Source organism: Moschus berezovskii, chromosome 2 (assembly GCF_049115385.1).
Source record: "Moschus berezovskii isolate FMDL1 chromosome 2, NW_MosBer_1.0, whole genome shotgun sequence".
NCBI classification, from domain to species: domain Eukaryota; kingdom Metazoa; phylum Chordata; class Mammalia; order Artiodactyla; family Moschidae; genus Moschus; species Moschus berezovskii.
This window is the reverse complement of record NC_142461.1, coordinates 108,268,416-108,289,995: the sequence shown is the minus strand read 5'-3', so window position 1 is coordinate 108,289,995 and position 21,580 is coordinate 108,268,416. Positions and strand designations below refer to the sequence as shown.

At 38.5% G+C, this 21,580-nt stretch overlaps 1 protein-coding gene across 1 annotated transcript in view; it reads left to right on the top strand.

Moving 5' to 3' along the window:
• GALNT3 (polypeptide N-acetylgalactosaminyltransferase 3) overlaps positions 1-21,580 on the top strand; it is a 58,153-nt gene that overhangs the window by 15,029 nt on the left and 21,544 nt on the right. The window contains exons 2-3 of the mRNA XM_055397777.2: positions 15,665-16,288; positions 20,054-20,226. Coding sequence (XP_055253752.1) covers positions 15,774-16,288; positions 20,054-20,226 — 688 coding nt within the window. The 5' untranslated portion in view covers positions 15,665-15,773. The remainder of the gene's footprint in view (positions 1-15,664; positions 16,289-20,053; positions 20,227-21,580) is intronic.

The window sequence follows — 21,580 nt, the reverse complement described above, 5'->3', positions numbered from 1 at the left end:
TTCTTTTATATCTGGGGATGTATTAGCTAATGGAAATGGGGTTCAGTTCAGTCGCTCAGTCGTGTCCTACTCTCCGCGACCCCATGAATCACAGCACGCCAGGCCTCCCTGTCCATCACCAACTAAGTAAGGGAAATATATAAATGCTGAGGTGGAAGTTTTTTTTTTTTAATTTCTAGACTAGGGGGTTGGCAAACTACAGCCCTTGGGCCAAATTCAGTCTACCACCTCTTTTTGTAGAGAAGATTTTATGAGGACCAGCTATTCCCTTTTATTTATATATCATCTATAGCTATTTCTACACTACAAAAATAGAGTTGAGGAGTTGTAATACAGATGATACGGCCCACAGAGCAAAAAATATTTGCTGTTTTGCCCTTTCCAGAGAGTTTGCTGACACTTTCTAGAGAGGAATGGAAGTTGAGAGTTTGAGAGCAAGTATTTACTAAGTGAGTTGTGCATAAACCTGTAGAAAGATGAATGCAAAGGGATAAAGGTTTGAGCAAGCAATCTTCACTTCTCCCCTATTTCTGAATACTCTGAGACCTCAAAAGGAGAGTGCGTGGACAGGCATATATGTGCAATTTGTGAGTTTTGGACTTCAAAAGGAATGTTTGATTGGATTTATTGTATATAACTTGCACACCCATCTTCCAACTGTATTCCATGACAAGGCCACATGCACACTTCCTTCACTAAGATATTGAGAAAAAAACAATGAAGGAGCCCCTGCATTGTTGAAAAAATCTATAGTTGCTATCTTTAGTAACTCACTGAGACTGGCCCCCTAATTTCAGTGGGGATGGTGGAATCCTATAGCAGCAGAAACCAAGTGGCAGCATTTAACCACCAAGGATGAATCAGGTTACCTGTGCAATGAAGGAAAGCAGGGACATAGGTGTAATCAGAAGGCACTGGCCCCTCAGATGGGGCCAAAACCTCAAATGGTTTTGTGGGTAAAGTCATCAACAGACTTCTGACATTTTGTGTATTTTACAGGAGAAGCTCTAGATCTGGTAGCAAAAAGCTTTAGTGGCCACAGTTGAGAGTCATGACCTTTCATCCAGTTTCCAAACCTAAGTCAGTTGCCAAGTCGAGAGTGATTTGATTGAAGTGGTGGCCTGTTCCCCTCGAGGAAGAACACTGTGTCACTGCCTCAAGCATATACCATAAACCTTCCTCTAAGCCTTTCTCAAAGGAACCTGTAGCCTTTTGTTAAATTGCATTTTGAGGAAAAGGAATTACCTTTCACACTTAATTCGTGAGGACCGAAAATATCCTTGTGGTCCACCAGGCAAAATGGGGACTTAGAATGGCCATGATATATTGAGTCTTAGCTCAAGCCTGACTCAAGGTGTGCTCAGGTGGTCAGAAGATCCAGTCTGTGGATCTTATTTCCCCAGTTTCTCAAAGTGTAATTGGAATAGGTATATGAGATAACTATATTAGCTTTCTAAATCACAGATCCAGGACCACTATGGTAGGGGACCTAAGTGGAAGACCTTAGGACTTCTCCTTTGTAAGACAGTAGATCAGAAGCAATTCCATATCCCAGAGGAAATTGTTGAGATTAATGCCACCATCAAAGATTTGAAATAAGACTAGTGATATTTGTCACATATACGTTTACCTCACTTATTTGGCCTGTGCAAAAGTTGGATAGATCTTAGAGAATGATTGGACTACCATAAATCTAATCTTTGGCTGATTCCACATGTACAGCTGACCTTTGAACAATATGCGGGTAGGGGCACCAACCCTCCCAACAGTTAAAAATCTGAATATAATTTATAGTCAGCCCTTCAACTGTGTAGTTTCTCTGTATTGGCAGTTCTGCATCCGCAGATTCAAAAAACCTCAGATTGCATAATGCTATAGTATTTACTGTTGAAAACATACACGTGTAAGTGAACTCATTCATTTCAAACCCGTGTTGTCCAAGGAGCAGCTGTAGTTGCTGACCCAGATATAGTATCTTTACTTGATCAAATCAGCACAGCCCCTGGCTTTTGATGTGTACCTACTGACATGATGAATTTACCAGGACTACCAAAAGCAGTTTGCTTTTATTTAGCAGGGCCAACCCATATATTTTCACAGTTTTGCCTCGGGGTCAGGTTAGTCCTTCTGTTCTAGAAATCTTAATCATCCCAACATTCCACAAACATCACACTGGTCTACTCTTGATGCTGTTTTGTTGATTGTATCCAATGAGCAGGAAGTACTTGGTACTTTAGATGTCTTAGTAAAGTTATTTGAGAACCAGAGGGTAATATTGATAATTCAGCCCCACAAAAATTCAAGAGCACTTAAGTAACATTTCTGGATATTCAGTGGTCACTGTGACCAAAAGGCCCTTCTGGATTTTGAGGCAACATGTACTACATTTGAACATACCACCTCAGCCTGTCTACAGAGTAACCTATAAGGTTGCTAGTTTTGAATGATGATCAGAGCAAGAGAAGGCTGTGCAGCAAGTCCAGGACACATGCATACTGTGCTCACAATCTGGCTGTGTGACCTAGCAGAGTCAATGATTTTCTGAGTGTCTACAGGAAATGGAGAGGCTGTACAGAGCCTCTGACACGCACCAAGAGCAGACTCACAGTGCAGATTTCTGAGATACTGAAGTAAACCTCTGACTTCTTCAGCTAACTTTTCACCGTTTGACACACAGCCTTTGAAACATTTTTTGGTTTGCTACCAGGTAGATGCTGGATGCATGAACGTAGGGTGTCAGTTTATCATGTGGACCAGACTCCTCATCATTGAGTGAGTGTTGTCTGAGCTACCTTGCCATGAAGTTGGCCATTCTCAGCAACAATCTGTCATCAAGTGAAAATGGTATTGTCAGGGAGAGGGAAATGTCCTCCTCTGCTCCTCCCGAGTCCCTGTGACTGGGCTAATAATAAAATTGACATGAGAGACTAACAGAAATAAAAGAAACAACTTTTAATGCATGCACACAGAGTTCTCATAGAAGATGGGACCTAAGAAGTGGCCAGAGTAGGCATCTTTTATACTTTGTACACAAAGAAACAATAAAATTTGTGAGGAATTGACAGGACAAAGAAACTTAGGCTTTGAGTGCTCAATTAGTAAAGAATCTAAACAATTTGGTCTGTCGTAGTAAATTAAAGAAGTAACAAAGTGCGTGTGTATGTTTAATACAGGTTTCGTGGCCCCAGATTCCTTGTCTCTGGCAATAGGGTGTCCTCTACCTACAGATGGAAAGCATGCCCCCATTCACATGAGAGATTTATTTCCTGCTTTCTGGGATATAGGAGGGCCAAAGGGTCCTTCTTTCATTGGATATTTTTTTTTTTTTAGTTACTCAGTCATGTTTGACTCTTTGAGACCCCATGTACTATAGCCCCCTCCAGGCTCCTCTGTCGATGGAATTTTCCAGGCAAGAATACTAGAGTGGGTGGCCATTCTCTTCTCCTGGGGATCTTCCTGACCCAGGGATCAAACCTGAGTGTCCTGCATTGCAAGTAGGTTCTTTACCATCTGAGCCACCAGGGAAGCCCAGATGTTTCATAAGTAACTTTAATTCAAAATAATATGCCATTGAGGCGTATTTGGTGGGGAGGCCTATCCCTAAGCCCCAATAGTATGTAAGGGACAGAGCTTGCACAAATTTGGAAAGTAAAAGTAAACTGTGTGAGCAAATGACTTGGACTCCTTTGATAGCAGCTCCTATTGTATTCCTCAAGCCTGGGTTACAGAGGAGTCTGCAGAATATGCTGGTACCATTCAAGAGCTGGTCCCCAGCAAGAGAATTCCAGAAAAACATCTACTTCTGCTTTATTGGCTACGCTAGAGACTTTGACTGTATGGATCACAAGAAACTGTGGAAAATTCTTAAAGAGTTGGGAATACCAGACCATCTTACCTGCCTCCTCAGAAACCTGTATGCAGGTCAAGAAGCAACAGTAAGAACCAGACATGGAAAAATGGACTGGTTTAAAATTGGGAAAGGAGTGTGTCAAGGTTGTATATCGTCATCCTACTTATTTAACTTATATACAGAGTATATCATGCGAAATGCTGGGCTGGATAAATCTAAAGTTGGAATCAAGTTTTCTGGGAGAAATATCAATAACCTCAGATATGCAGATGACACCACCCTTATGACAGAAAGCCAAGAGGGACTAAAGAGCCCCTTGATGAAAGTGAAAGAGAGAACAAAAAAGCTGGCTTAAAACTCAACATTCAAAAACTAAGATCATGGCATCTGGTCCCATCACTTCATGGCAAATAGATGGGGAAACAATGGAAACAGTGAGAGATTTTATTTTCTTAGGCTCCAAAATCACTGCAGATGGTAACTGCAGCCATGAAATTAAAAGACGCTTGCTCCTTGGAAGAAAAGCTATGACCAACCTAGACAGCATATTAAAAAGCAGAGACATTACTTGCCAACAAAGGTCCATGTAGTCAAAGATCCATTAGTCATATATGGATGTGAGAGTTGGACCATAAAGAAGGTTGAGTGCTGAAGAATTTATGCTTTTGAACTGTGGTGTTGGAGAAGACTCTTGAGAGTCCCTTGGACGGCAAAGAAATCCAACCAGTCCATCCTAAAGGAAATCAGTCCTGAATATTCATTGGAAGGACTGATTCTGAAGCTGAAGCTCAAATACTTTGACCACCTCATGTGATAAGCTGGCTCATTAGAAAAGACCTTGATGCTGGGAAAGACTGAGAGCAAGAAGAGAAGGAGATGGCAGAGGATGAGATGGTTGGATGCCATCATAGACTCAATGGGCATGAGTTTGAGCAAACTGGGAGATAGTGAAGGACAGAGAAGTCTGGCATACTGCAGTCCGTGGGGTCACAAAGGTCAGACATGACTGAGTGACCAACAAGTTCAGGGCAGTGGAGAAGGAAAAGTCTCCCAGTGGGCAGAATTTTGAATAGTAGATGTGTTTTGTATAGTATGTATCTGAAATGAGAGATGCCAGCAGTAAAGGTATATAATGAGCCATGGGCAGTTGCTCATGGTTTGACTGTATGGTCAGGGACTTAGGAGAAATGAGAATGGAAGATTGGTGACAAGGAATTTTGAGGGAGTGGTATAAGGATGGACTTTTCAAAAAGGGGAGATCCTGAAGAAATTTTTGTCCCATCTGAATGCCCACCATAGAGCATCTATTTCTCTTAATAATGAAGTGGACAGAATTATACTAAATTGATTATTTATGGCATACTAGAGCGTAGAGGAATTTTTTTCTCCTGTCCTGTCTCCCCTAGTGCATATGCAGAGGGCCCATGAGTAGTAGCCATGGTGGCAGAAGCGGAGGCTATGTGGGCACAACATGGACTTCTTTCTAAAGTTGAATGGCTAGTACTACTGCTGAGTTCTTAGTCAATGAGAGATCAACACTGAGTGCCTAGGGGCACCAGCCAGCCACTGGGTGACAGGTTGATTATATTTAACTTTCCATCATTGAGGGAGCAGAGATTTATCCTTATTAAAATAGACAAATATTCAGGATATGGATTTGCTTTATCTGCCAGCATTAACAGCACAGAATGCTTGCAGACAGAGTTCACTCAGAACAAACAGTGGAAGAAGGAAGCCGTGAATATCAGTTGTGGTCTCATGGCCAATGAGATAAATGAGGATTGTAGTAGCTTTGCACATTTTTCTGTTGCCTTTTGTATGTATGTGTATATCTGCTGCCAGTTTGCTTCTTTCCTTCCCATTTTTTTCCCCAATATTATACTAGAAGTTGTTAGAAGCTAAGGTTATAATTTAGTCTTTAGGTGACAGAATATTAGGTGGGACTGTGACAGAATTGAAGTAATTCACATAGTCATAACAGTGGATTCAATGGCTGTTGGCGCTCTGTGTCTCCTCATTTTGAGGTTTCCCCTTCACTTTTGAGAAGGGTGCATCTTGTTTGGTGGAATATAGTTATTTTGCTATTGTGCTATACTTTTCATTAGCCCTACCATGTACACAATGGGAACCTGCAAGAGAGCTGGCTGTTCAGCTTTTATCTCAGGCACTAGCTTGGAGCTCCACTGGCCCGAGGTGCACATGGAAGTACACTAGACTCCTGCCGGGGACAGCTTTTCGGCTCCATCAGCAGCCAGAAGTTTTCCTGAGCACCTAGCAAATTCCGGGTTTGATACCTTGCTATGAATGGCTTCTTTCAGGACCCCAGATGGAGTGTCTCCACTAAGGCTCCCCCTGACTCTTTCACTATTAGGGAGCCAGTGCTCTCCCATCTCCATTAAGATCTCTGGATCTCAGCCCTTGTGATGGGATAGTTCTTGGACCTTCAGCTCTGCTTAGGGGTAGTGGTTGCCCCTTATATCTACCATATCTGTGTTCTTTACAATTCTTGTTAACTCCTACTAGCCAATTCCCTGTTACTCCAGTTCTCTCTTAATAATAGATTAAACTTTCCTTGTTCAAATCAGTATGTACTTTCTGTCTCCTTGCTAATCCCAAAGCCATCAACTGTGGTGGTTCACTAGCAAAGTTATGTCCCACTCTTGCAACTGCATGGACTGTAGCCCACCAGACTCCTCTGTCCATGGGATTTCCCAGGCAAGAATAGTGGAGTGAGTTGCCATTTCCTTCTCCAGGGGATCTTCCTGCCTCAGGGATCGAACCTGGGTCGCCTGCATTGCAAGCGGATTCTTTACTAAATGAGCTATAAGGGAAGCCATCAACTATGTTTCAAACTAAACAAATCTTTCAAAATGCACTGCTTCTGCCTGGGGGAAAATCAGTGAAGTGGATAATCTGTGGAACTCCTGGAATTACTCCAGTAGGGGAAAAAAATTCTTCTGTGCTCTAGTATGCCATAAATAATCAACTTAATGTATCTTCCATGTGCTATGTGAAATTCACTCATAGGTGCAGGTGTGGCAGGAGGTGGTATTTGAGCCTCCCTCCCTCCCTACCTGGTTACCCCCATGGATAAGTGTAACTCCATAATTACTTTTTTGTTCCAAACTATAAAGATAGGTTGGCTGGTCCACAGATCAAGATCTACAACCTTTCACCTAAGATACGTTAATGGAGATGTTTATCTGACCAGATATGGTTTAGAAGTTGACTGTCTGACCATGCTCTTTTCCTTATTAAAGCCTGTGCTTCACAGTCACTGGAAGTCAAACCTATCACTAGGCTTTTGTCTCAACCTGAAGATACCTTGGTTCAGAAGTCATCCTGCTTTATGACAAAAGTCATCCTCAGTTCGGTTCAGTTCAGTCGCTCAGTCGTGTCCGACTCTTAGCGACCCCATGAACCACAGCACGCCAGGCCTCCCTGTCCATCACCAACTTCCGGAGTTCACTCAAACTCATGTCCATCGGTCGGTGATGCCATCCAGCCATCTCATTCTCTGTCGTCCCCGTCTCCTCCTACCCCCAATCGCTCCCAGCATCAGAGTCTTTTCCAGTGGGTCAACTCGTCGCATGAGGTGGCCAAAGTATTGGAGTTTCAGCTTCAACATCAGTCCTTCCAATGAACACCCAGGATTGATCTCCTCTAGAATGGACTGGTTGGATCTCCTTGCAGTCCAAGGGACTCTCAAGAGTGTTCTCCAGCACCACCGTTCAAAAGCATCAATTCTTCGGTGATCAGCTTTCTTCACAGTCCAACTCTCACATCCATACATGACCATGGGAAAAACCCTAGCCTTGACTAGACGGACCTTGGTTGGCAAAGTAATGTCTCTGCTTTTTAATATGCTATCTAGGCTGGGCTTCCCTGGTGGCTCAGAGGTTAAAGCGTCTGCCTCCAATGCGGGAGACCCGGGTTTGATCCCTGGGTCGGGAGGATCCCCTGGAGAAGGAAACGGTAACCCACTCCAGTATTCTTGCCTGGAGAATCCCATGGATGGAGAAGCCTGGTAGGCTACAGTCCACGGGGTCGCATAGAGTCGGACACGACTGAGTGACGGAATGGAATGGAATGGAATGGAGGCTGGTCATAACTTTCCTTCCAAGGAGTAAGCGTCTTTTAATTTCATGGCTGCAATCAGCATCTGCAGTGATTTTGGAGCCCAAAAAAACAAAGTCTGACACTGTTTCGACTGTTTCCCCATCTATTTCCCAAGAAGTGATGGGACCAGATGCCATGATCTTCGTTTTTTATGACAATTTCATGCATTTTGTTGTCTGCTGGTGGCATTTTGCAGTCACCCAGAACAATTGTACTCGGTCTTTATCTGGGATCTTTGGGGTTTGTCTGCTGTGTGTGGCTGTCTCAGTGTAGTTTGCTTTGTATTAGTGTCTGTCACTTGTCATACATCCGGGAGTTACTTCCTGCTCAGAATTGTTGACAAGGATGTGACTGTGTACTTAAACATAATCAGAGCTAAGAAACTGTAAGTAGAAAATCACCATGAAATTTTATTCCACCAATAAAAACAAACAGAAATGACTTCCTACCACTCCTCTGTTCACTAACATTTTCAACAGCAGATGACAGGCACTTAAAATTTCTGCCCAAGACTTAAGTGAAAGTCACTCAGTTGTTTCCAACTCTTTGCGACCCCATGGACTATATAGTCCATGGATTTCTCCAGACCAGAATGCTGGAGTGGGTAGCCGTTCCCTTCTCTAGGGGATCTTCCCAACCCAGGGATTGAACCCAGGTCTCCCGCATTGCAGGCGGATTCTAACTGAGCCACATGGGATGCCCAAGAATATTGGAATGGGTAGCCTATCCCTTCTCCAGCAGATCTTCCCAACCCAGGAATAGAACCGGGGTCTCCTGCATTTGTCAACTGAGCTATCAGGGCTTAAGGGTTTATTATCAGGGCAAGTTTTGTGTTTAAATTCAATGAGGAAATCCAGATATAGTGCATGGAAAAGTTCCAATAAGTATTAAAATTCACAATAGTGTACTTTTGCTAATCTACAATCTAGGCTATGATTTGAAGATGTAGTTTTGTAATTTCTTGCTTTGTGTAGTTATTCTTAACTCTTTATAGCATGCTTTAACTCAAGTTGTAAGCAAGTTTCATATACCAATTAGGCTTTGTGCCAACTAAGTTCAAATGGAATCAGACCTTGAATCCCTAAAATTGTAAAGGTTTATTGTGAAAAATACAGAAACAAGATATGGAAAGAACCACTGTCTGCTTATTTTATTAAATGTTACTCTTATGTACAGTTATGAAGTTCTGCATTTCACTGCTTTAGAAGATTGTTTTAGCTGAAATTTTAAAATTAAACTAACAACTAATATTCTTGCAATTTGTGCTTTTTCACCTGGAGGGACAATAATGACTATAATGGCTGTAATGATGGATCTTATTTTGATATTATGAGATTTTGTTTTCTGTTCAGATGGAAGCATATTTTTACTCTTGAGAATAATTCATTGATTTTAACCCAGTCTCACAGACTATTAGAATTGTGAATATTATTTTAACCTTTCAAAGTATTATTTATAGGTATCTTTAGTATTAATATCTTTTTGTAATGTCTACATATATACTAAGATACAGATTAATTTTTTAAGACCAGAAGTTCTCTAAATTTTAATTTTTTTCTAACTTTAGCCATTTATAAGGATTTAGAATTTAGAAAATCTGAATTTTAATTACTTTTTTCTAGTTTTGAAAAACTATTTTATGGTATTCCCTTCTCTTCTGTGAATGTGATCTTTTATAATTAACAATTATAATTAGCAATATTTTGGATAGGTATGTTTAAAGATTTTAGACAGAGAACAAGAACAAAGTCTTTGTCTGCTAATCATTTCTAATGTGCAAATATCCTGAGCTTGCTGTTGTTCTGAGTTTTTTTTTTTTAATTCTCAAACTTAATAATCCAATTGGAAGTTGGTTCTAGGAGAGATTTGTTTTAGTTTATTGACTGTTTTTACACTGATCTTCAAGGTTGGCAATAGTATGGTCTAAGAACATGGTATTATTCCCAGGAATAGGAATTAAGACCCCCCTCCCAGTTTCATCTTACTCATTAATTAATTAGGATTATGTCTTTTATTGCTCACAGTCTCAGTTATTCCATCTTTATTATGGGAATAAAATATTATTTTAAAAATGATTTTACAGCATCATAATTTGGAATATAACCTCAATGCCTCATTTATATCAGCAATTAATCCCTTAGCCTTTTCTAAAAACTTTGGGTCATTCTTGCTTTGGTTTTATCTTATCTCTCTGTGTCAAAATAACTTGCTTAATTTATATCAAGAGTCTATTTTGAAAACCTGTCTTTGGAGTATTAGAAATTAATAATGTGGTTGTCTTTGGTTAGGTGCTGCTGCTGCTAAGTCACTTCAGTCGTGTCCGACTCTGTGTGACCCCATAGACGGAAGCCCACCAGGCTCCCCCGTCCCTGGGATTCTCCAGGCAAGAACACTGGAGTGGGTTGCCATTTCCTTCTCCAATGTGTGAAAGTAAAAAGTGAAAGTGAAGTCGCTCAGTCATGTCTGACTCGTAGCGACCCCATGGACTGCAGCGTACCAGGCTCCTCCGTCCATGGGATTTTCCAGGCAAGAGTACTGGAGTGGCTTGCCATTGCCTTCTCCGTTGGTTAGGTGCAGTCCCTTCCTTATCAGGTGCTAGTTTTGCCCAAAGTCTTGTTACCTAAATGAGTGATTCTTAACTTTTGCTGCCTTTTAGAATTATCTGTAGAGTTGGGCCTAGGCTCCACCACTAGAACAATAAAAAATTATATACTTTAAATATGTACAACATATTGTGCATCTTGTACATTTCAATAAAGCTATAAAAAAGTTTTTAAAAGTCTCTTTTTAATAATACACCGTGATCCAAACTGTTGGAGTTCCTCTCCATAAAAGCCACGCTGTCAGAAATAAATGAATATATAAATAATAAAAATAAGTAAAATATAATCAGACTCTGTAGAGATGGGGCCTAAGGCACTGCAGTTTTAAAGGGCTTTCTGCTCACGTGTGTCAGAGTTGAAGATCAGTGGTGGAGATGCTTCATGTTGAGTGTAATTTATCATTAATGGAAGCTTGATACTGTACATTAGCAGCAAAGAAGAGCACAGTATACACAGTCCTGAGGGAACTAAGTTGGAATCTTCAGCTGATCGGCAATCGATTAAAAACATCTATTCCCTTCGAAATAATCTGAGAAAAGCAAAGCATCATCTTCCTACTTTAGTAGACTCTGCCACTAAGCAGTCTCAGTTTCTTAACCCTCTGTTGTCAAAATCTACAGTCTCATCCTCCTCAATCTTTATTTCAAAAAATGTGCTCTGAAAATAGTTTTTTCTTTAAAACTTCTTTTGTCCAGAAAACCTCACTTGAGTTGATAAGAGACTATTTGTAGTTTCCTCCCCTAGGTTTTCCCCTTATTTCCTTACATTTATAACATCAGTTCTTGATCCTGGCGACCTTATTTCAGGCAATTCAATGAAAATCTCAGGCTTTTACATTAGTTGGGGAAATGCTGCTTCAATGACCTTGGCCGAGCCACTTAATCTGTTTTGTTTGTCAGTGAAATGAAAGTACGTACACTTCTGTAGTAAGTGTCAAAGTATGTGGGACTTAACATTTAACAAAAGCTAACTGTTTCTATTATTTATGATAATAAATGAAATCTTGGTCTACTTTCATCCCTTTTCTAGTCAACGAACACTTATTGGGTACCCACTATGTCACCGATATTGGGTAATTGTCAAAAAAACAACCATGAGTAAAGCAGTAAATTCATGTCCTTTATGTGCTTTTCTCGACTCTCCTATTAGAGATATCCTATACTAAATCCTAACTGAGTGACTCCCTTAGGTAGATAAACATATGGACTGGAGAAGATTACTGCACCATTGATGAACTCCTCTAGTCTATAGTTTATCCTTAAAAAAGAACTCACTTCCAATGGCCTCATTAATTCTATCCTTTTTTCTAATTCCCCACCCTATCCACAGATATAACTTCTGGCATAAAATGTTTTAGAAAAACCATCACTATTATAGAAAAATCTAGTTATGTCATCTCCCTCTACTCTGTACTTTCACAAGACTCTTTCTTGTTCTGCATTGTGTTAAAACATTCTGAGGAATGAGACCAGCTCATTCCTTCTCAAATTCCTAATCGAGCCTACTCTGGCTATAGAAGAGATCTAGGATCACCATGTAGCACTAGAGAAAGGGATTTTTGGTGATTGTCTAAGACAGAAAGGAGGATGAACATAGGTTAACTTACATCTATTGTCAAGCATGAACACTATGCCAGAAAACATGTTAATGAGTAGGATGGGGAATTAGAAGAATGGAACTAGTGAGGGCATTAGAAGAAAGGATGATCAGGTTGTATTTTGTAGGTTGGAGACCATTATCCTGTGAAAACTCAGTATTTTTCCTAACCTTGTCTCCCTGGAACTTCTTAGATCACTGTTGCCCTGTTACTTTGAATGTGTCCTAGATCCTAAGCCCAAAGATGTAAGGGGCATGACTATAACTCACCTATTGGATTCTCTGCGAAAAGTTCATTTCTGGTTTTGCACTGAAGTCTGTTAGACCAGGTCTCATGACATTTACTTTTAAAGATCAACCACTGTCAAACAATTAACATCTCTCAAGGGTAGTAGGCAGATTATATCCACTTGATGTGGACACATTATCTGTCAGTCTGTTCTCCCTTGTTTCTCCTTTTTTCGTATTCCTTTGCTCTTTCAGTTCAGTCGCTCAGTCATGTCCGACTCTCTGCGACCCCATGAACCTAGGCCTCCCTGTCCATCACCAACTCCCGGAATCCATCCAAACCCATTTCCATTAGGTTGGTGATGCTGTCCAACCATCTCATCCACTGTTGTCCCCTTCTCCTCCTGCCCTCAATCTTTCCCAGCATCAGGGTCTTTTCCAATGAGTCAGCTCTTTGCATGAGGTGGCCAAAGTACTGGAGTTTCAGCTTCAGCATCAGTCCTTCCAATGAACACCCAGGACTGATCTCCTTTAGGATGGACTGGCTGGATCTCCTTGCAGTCCAAGGGACTCTCAAGAGTCTTCTCCAGCACCACAGTTCAAAAGCATCAATTCTTCTGCACTCAGCTTTCTTTATAGTCCGACTCTCACATCCATACATGACCACTGGAAAAACCATAGCCTTGACTAGCTGGACCTTTGTTGACAAAGTAATGTCTTTGCTTTTTAATATGCTGTCTAGGTTGGTCATAACTTTCCTTCCAAGGAGAAAGCGTCTTTTAATTTCATGGCTGCAATCAGCATCTGCAGTGATTTTGGAGCCCAGAAAAATAAAATCAGCCACTGTTTCCACTGTTTCCCCCAACCCTTAAATGTAGCTTTCTCTTTGGCCTTCTTTACTTCACTGTAGGTGAACTCTTTTGTACCCCAAGACTGTCAAACTTTCATCTCTAGCACAGAGCTTTCCCTGATTTTCAGTCCTGTGTATCTTTTTCCCTGGAGAAGGAAATGGCAACCCACTCCAGTATTCTTGACTGGAGAATCCCATGGGCAGGGGAGCCTGGCAGGCTACAGTCCACAGGGTCCCAAAGTAGGACATGACTTAGCATCTAAACCAACACCACCCCACCATATATCATTTTACTCATGAGAACTCACCTTGGAAATCCTACCAGCATCTCAAGTTTGTCATGGCCAAAATGGAACATCCCATCTCCAATCTATCTTTCTTCCTGTATTTCCTGCTTTTGTTATAGGCATCACTTTACCCATCCACCTCCTCTTTTTCCCTTTCGTTCACAAAGTCCTATTTGATCTCAATTCCTTGAGTCTCTTGAGTCAGCCCTCTTCATTCTTCCTTTTCCCCTCAATGATTTGGTACACATTACCTTTGCTGGTGCTGATGAACTTGTGATTTTCAAAAACATAAATATAATTATGGTCCTTTGTTAAAGTCATTCAATACTTGGTAGAGTCCCAGTTTACTGCGTGAGCTGATCTTTAACTGACCTTCTGGCCTTACCTCCTGCCCTTTACTGCTTGTGGCTTCCACTTCTGCTGTACTCAAGAACTGATCACATCTTTTCTTGCTCTTAGGCCTTTGCACCTGCCATTCCCTCTCTCTCCTCTCTTTTATCCACCAGCCTAAAAATTGCTTATGGCTGGGTGATATCTCTGGGAAATTCTCCCTGACATTTCTCCTTATCTTCCATGTGCTTTCACAGTCTCCATCATATCACACTGCTTCGTTGCCTGTTGAAGTGCCATCATTCTTATTGGCCTGTGCTCCTTAAAGCTTACTTTTAAGGTATCTTTCCTGTCATAGCCAAAGCCTAGCACAACATTTGATAGAGTAAAAATGACATAACCACAATTGGGTGGTCCTGAGACTCCTTATGTCTTAAAGTGATGTTAAAAGCTTAAGAGATCATTTTAATTTTTACATGATATTGTTGAAGCAACCAAGCTGAGAAATATTGGAATCTCAGTTTTATGGGCAACAAACATCATGACTGAGGTATCTTTTGGAACCAAAGTGTTCATTCTATACTGAAAACATACAGAGCAGTTCAATTAGAAACAGTATATTAAACTAAGTTTGCAGGTTCTCCCTATTTTGTTTATCCAGCTTAAAATTTCTTGTTAAAGACCAGAAAATCCATCTTAGAACTTGATTTTCTTATTTTAAATCTAGTGATAACTTTGGAAAAGAATTTAATTAAATAAAGTGCTAGTTTTTACTTCTATAAATGACATTTTCCTTAAAATATGTTTAGGATTTGGGAGCACAGGCATTCTCCTTGCCCCTTTGCCCCTGCTAATTGCTTGACTGATATAATGGTGCATGATGTATAATCACGCACTGAACCCTTCACGTTACATTTTTTTAAGCTTTGTGAAGAAAGTCCGTCTTCACTGTGATTCAGGCTGTAGTCAGTGTCCTCTTTTACATTTGTTTCTTCTGCTTCTGGTGGCCTGTATTAGGATTTGATAAACATACTGCTTTGTTCTTAGGATCATCTACAAGCAGGATTTTATCACACCAAATACTGGTTTTATAACTCAATGATCTCTATTGCCTCTTTAGAGACACTTCAAATGAAGCTTACTGCCTTTTTTTTTTCTTGCTACTAGATTTTTTGTTTGTGTGAACTATGAAAAATAGCCGTTATATAACATTATCTTGATTTTCCAGTCTTTATTGGTTATGTCAAATTCACAAGTACTATCAGGTGAGCAAATTTGGGAGGATGCTGTTTTACTTGGTGGTGAAGCTGCTTTATCATTTTAATTGATTTAGTTGAAGTTCACAGATTGTTGGTGAACTTCTTAAAAACCACTATTTTAGATGTGTATCTGACAGTACCTGTCAGTGTACTTTTGTTTTCTTCTGGATTACCCCTTTCTTTACAATCAGTTTAATGAAGTCCTTTGGCCTCTCAGTTATTGAACTAAAATTCTTTTTAAACTCAAAATATATTTATAAAACCTATGCATATTATATGGTAGATAGTAGCCAGAGTTAACACATAATGTATTTTTTACTGGAGAGAAATCTCTAATATTTTATAACCCCAATAGATTATAGTTAATGATAGCAATTTTCTCCCAAAAGTGTAATTTTTCGAGGTCGAGATATCTTTGACTGTTATTAACCAAAAGAGTATGTTGTTTACAGCTTATGTTCAGTTGTTGTCTGAGTGAATGAAGTGAACCATGCCTATAGGAATGAATAGCTACTAATACCATCTATCATTTCTGTTTACAGGTATTACAATTTAAGGAAACCTTCTTGCCAGCAAATCTATGATAAAAAATATACATAACAGAGGAAACTGTAACTATTATTTGTCAAGTGACAAGCTTTTAATGTCAGAATGGCTCACCTAAAACGATTAGTAAAACTACATCTTAAAAGACATTACCATAAAAAATTCTGGAAGCTTGGTGCAGTAGTTTTTTTCTTTATAATATTTTTGATTTTAATGCAAAGAGAAGTAAGTGTTCAGTATTCCAAAGAGGAATCAAGGATGGAAAGAAACATGAAAAACAAAAACAAGATGTTTGATTTAATGATAGAAGCTGTAAACAATATTAAAGATGCAATGCCAAAAATGCAAATAGGAGCACCTGTAAGGCAAAACATTGATGCTGGTGAGAGACCCTGTTTGCAAGGATATTATACAGCAGCAGAATTGAAACCTGTTCTTGACCGCCCACCTCAGGATTCTAACGCACCTGGTGCTTCCGGTAAAGCATTCAGAACAACCAATTTAAGTGCTGAAGAGCAGAAGGAAAAAGAACGTGGAGAAGCAAAACACTGTTTTAACGCTTTTGCAAGTGACAGGATTTCTTTACACCGAGATCTTGGACCAGACACTCGACCTCCTGAGTATGTTGAAGCCTATTAATTGTTTAGTATTTATCTCGAGGGTTTGCCTGGAAGGGGCGTTAGTTAAGGTGATACTTGATCTTTAGCCACTTTGAGGCAAAGAATCAGCAAATACCAATTGTTTAATTGATTTCAGTGATTTTTTTGCTTATTATTATTGAGGGTAGATTTCTGTATCTATGAATGGTGAGGCATTGCATACATGAAAAATTACCATCTTAGAAATTAGGAAACAGAACTCTAGATCTGACCTCTGTAGAAACACAAGGAAATCCTTTATTCTTAAAAGCTGGAGTTTTCTCATCTGTTAAGCAGAAAATATGGGGTGGATTTTATGGGAAATGTGGGAGGTGGAAGAGTTATTTCTGTTCTCCGTGTTGCTATAGAATAGAAATATTAAAAATGTGCCAAGATTTTGGAGCTGTTAGATAATGATACTTTATGAGCTAAATCAGACTCTGTGGCTACTTTTAGTGTTATAATTATATTTCAGAACGCCCTGTGTTTTGTAACCTTTCTTTTAAGAGCCAATATTGTCATAATTACTAATTCAACTGCAATTCTTTCTCTGGGGTATTGTTGAACAAGTTCTTGTATTTATTGAGTTTTCTCCCTTTAGCTTCTGAAAGGCCAGAATTGCTTTTTATTGTTACTTTGTTTACATGTTTATCTCAAATATATTTATTTTGCTTAACATTCCCCCATCCCAGATTCTTCTGTGCTGACTCTGTTCTTAGTTAACTGTTTTGTTATCTTTGAGGTAGTATTCAAATACTCTATTTGAACTGAAATGGTGAAAATGAATTTCAGCACTTTCAGGCAATCTGTAGGTTTGTTAAAAGTACAAGATCGACAAACTGTAAACAGTGCCTGCATATTTTGCTTTCTAGTTATAAGAGAATTAGATTTACAAGTGTGGCTGAAGAAATGTACTTTGGTAGACTTAGGTCTATTGCTTTCTTCATATTTTTCTGGATCTGTTATCATGAATACCTGGTCCAACTATGAGTCCCTCAATACTGAAGCTGTGTAAATTAGATTTCTGTTGTTCTATTCTAATATATATGATTCAGGGTTAAATTGCTCATCATTTTAAATGAATGTGTGAAAAAACAAATGAGTGGAAAATATTTAAGCTGTTCTAACAGGGCACCGTATAGTTCCTTTTTTATGCTGATAGGTTAAAATGCACTATGGCACTTTACTGATTTTGGAAGAAGTGTTGATTGAAAAGTAATTCCCATCACAAATCAAGAAGCATGTTTTTTGTTCTTTGACATGACAAAATGAGCTTAAGATAAGCCTTTTCCCCAATATAGCATTGAGAATCTATAGTAATATTCGACAATATTAATCAATAAGTAAGTGCAAAATAGCTAAGCGCACAAAGAAACTTTTTTTGGACAGTAATGCATACTTAGAACTGTGAAGAGTTGAAGATTTAATATTTCCATACTTTAAACTTATATCAGCAATAAAAACATTTTCTGAAGAATTGCTAATCTTTTACATGCTCATTAGAAATATGGATCTAGTTTCTCCCAAAGCCAGATGGTCTTGTGACTGATAACTTAAGCACATTTCTATATGCCAACTTTTTCAAATGGTTTGACTGGGAATCTGTAATTACTTTGGCAAGTTATTTTAATTTCACTACTTTAAATGACATGTGAAACAACTTTTAAAGCATAAATTGAGCATGCTAATTGTTTCAAAATAAATGAGGTTTATGAAATCATATTGTGAAATTTTATTATCACTTGCATTAACGACACTTTTACTTGATATTAGTACTTATCAGTTAGGCAAATAAACCCTAGTTTAAACTGAAAGTCTTATGAGATTAAGGAGATAGCATTTCACTAGTGTGAATTTTTGTGAAGTTTCCTATTTTAAATCTTCAAAAACTTTTTGTATTTCTTAACTAATACTATATTCGTCAGTCACACGGCAAATAAATATAGGGAATTTTTTTTAATCTCAAAGCTTCCTCCCCCAAATGCTTATAAGACAACAAATAAGGTTTTCTCTTTTCTTAAAAAATACTATAGTATCAAGTTTTTCATAATTTTTTACTTATACTTTGTTGCTTTATAAAATTTTATGTATTAAAAATACAAACTTACATTTCGTTATTTGTTTCTGTGTAATTTTAACTCGAGGATAGATAAATTGGTTGTTTGTGTTTGGACTTTATTTTTAATGAGTAGATGAGTAGTTTATCCAAAATTCACTTTAGAACAAGCCATTTGTTTTCATCTACCAGTGCAGATGAATGCGATTATTTTCTTCTGGCTGTACATATGTGTCACACCTTAAAATCACGGCCGTCCTAGAGAGCAAAGTCACTTTCATGTGGAACCTTCCTCCTCTTTTGCTACTCAGTGGTATCGACACCCTCTCAATATTTTACCCCTAATCTAATTTCTTCATCACTACAAATATTTCAACTAAAGATCTCTCAAAAAAGGATCTGAAACACATTCATACTGATGTATGGCTATCAAAGTAGTAACTAGTTGTAGAATATCTCTTTTAGAGTGGCTACTTTCCCAGGCCTCTAGTACCATCATGGGGGCTCTGGTTTCCCATCGGCCCTGGCAGAGCAGCGGAAGTGTGCTGGGCTCTTATCTCCACGAGCAACAATGATTTACTTCCCTATCTTTTAATTTGACCAGCACCGTTTGATTGTTCACACACAATTTATAGTGGTTTTTGACTGTGTGGGAGGGTTTCATGGTCCGTTTTCTAAAAGTGTACAACCATTTATGGTTATCAAAGATCCAGTTATTTTATCTTTACCATAAGCCACACATATTTCATGTCCCAGGTTCACTCTTTCTGATAATACTGTGTTTTGAGGCCTCTCCTATATGTTATTTCATTCGATCCTCACCTCACCTCAGCTGGGGAGGGACTGGCCTCAAAGGCTGGAGATTGTAGAGACCCACCCACATCCCAATGGGTTCATATGAAGATTATTTCCCTTGAGGGTGACATTGCTATAAAAATGAATTCAAGATCTATTTATAACTAATATTTTTTAGCAAATGAGTAGTATCACTAATCAGTCATAAACCACCTAGGGTCTCTCTCCTTACTGGAGCAAAATCTTTAACACAGCAAGTCATGTGACATATGGTAGGTACTTAACAATTTTTTGCTTCTGATGATCATTATAAGGAATTAGACTTTGTTGAAAGTGAATTTTTTTTCCCTTTTGGTTCAGGTACAGGTTAAGGAAATTGATTAAACTTAGAAAATATTACATACTTAGCAAATATCTAATTTAAGATAATCTCTGAAAAGATGAATATTAACATAATAAAGTTGCATTGTTAAAAATTACAAATATTCAGAGAAAGGCATCATTTCTACAATGAAAGGAAAAGAACTTGCTTTTTTTTAAATTTGAGCAGTTATACTTATTTGCCATTTTACAGTTTGGCTCACTTTTAGGTTATTTTTCTTATTTAAAATGTTATTTATATTTAAAGTTATATTGTTGAGAAAGCTTACAATAGCATGTTTTAATCCATGACATGTGATCAATATTAGTGGACATGATCTCTAGGTGAGTGGTCTGTTTGTAAAACTTTTGTTTCGATCTGTTTGCCTTTATATAGCATTAAGATCATCTTACATAGAAATAAACTACGCACCAGCATTTCTACTGTGTTAAAGGTCAAGACAATGATAATTTTAGCAATGGTATAGCTGTGAAATAATGTAATAAAATTCATTATCGTTCTTGACTTTTTCTAGATGTATTGAACAAAAATTTAAGCGCTGTCCTCCCCTGCCTACCACCAGTGTCATAATAGTTTTTCACAATGAAGCGTGGTCCACGCTGCTGAGAACTGTCCACAGTGTGCTGTATTCTTCACCTGCCATACTGCTGAAGGAGATCATTTTGGTGGATGATGCTAGTGTGGATGGTAAGAAAGCGCATGCAAATTAGATTATTTCCTGAGTAAATCCATGTGGTGTTGTCCAAAGTCTATTCGGTTGTATTAACTCTCTGTATGCCACCTCAGAGCCTGAATATAGTGTCTTGGATGCTGTGTATGATGGGTAGAAGGAGAATCCAAGGATGTCCATATTCAGATATTTTGGAGTTTATAAATGTGTGAAACACCATTATTTATAATTTTGTAGTCCTCAGTGTGAGGTTTTTTTCTTTTAAAGACATGATTAGGAGCACATACTTGTGCCTTGAGTTAGGCTGCCTTGGTTTGAATCCCATTTCTGGTCCTAACAAGCTATGCAATTTGGGCAAGTTACTTAACCCCCTTATACTCAGTTTTTCTGTCTGTAAAATGAGGAAAATGTCATATTTCATCACATTTATTGTAAGATACATTATTAGTTTACATATCATTAGAAAAAAAGACCCTTACAGTCAATTAAACTAATATACTATTAACTATAAAAAGTATATAATTGTATGGTTTAGAATTGAAGAAATATATAAGTAGTACACAACTCCTAGGGTTGTTTTAATGATTAGATGAATCAATATAAATAAATAATATAAAAGAGTAGTTAAAAATTATTGAGGAGTTACCACATCCTGTTTTATTTTTGGTTCTTTTAAATATTCTAATACCACTTACAAAGCTAACTAAAATCATTAATGAATTTTCATTTCAGTTTACAAGTCAATAGTCAGTTGCTAAGTTACACGTTTTTAGTTGGACTCACAGGATAATTGGACAAATAGTCTAATTTGCTGAATTTTCAAACATTACAAATATTTTAGGTATCACACAGGTACAGATTATTTCAATGAATGCAAAATTTTTTCCTGAATGAGCCCAAGGTTGGAACTAGATTTCTTAAACTCAAATTCCAGCTTTTTGGAAACACTAGTGAGCAGTTTCCTTATCTATAAAATGATGATGGCATTCTTCCATCAAATTCAAGCACCATCTATCATTAGGTAAATCATTACTTTATAGGGCTTACCCTGGTGGCCCAGATGGTAAAGAATCTGCCTGCAATTCAGGAGGCCTGGGTTTGACCCCTAGGTTGGAAAGATCCCCTGGAGAAAGGAATGGTTACCCACCCACTCCAGTATTCATGCCTGGAGAATTCAATGGACAGAGGAGCCTGGTGGGCTACAGTCCATTATGTTGAAGAGTTGGACATGACTGAGCCACTAACATTTTCACTTTTTTTCCCGTTACTATAGACCATGAGGGGGGAAAAAGTTGCCTATTATGTCTTATGTCATCAATTAATTATAAGATATATCCAGATTTTATACATGGTAGTAATTGAATAAAGCAC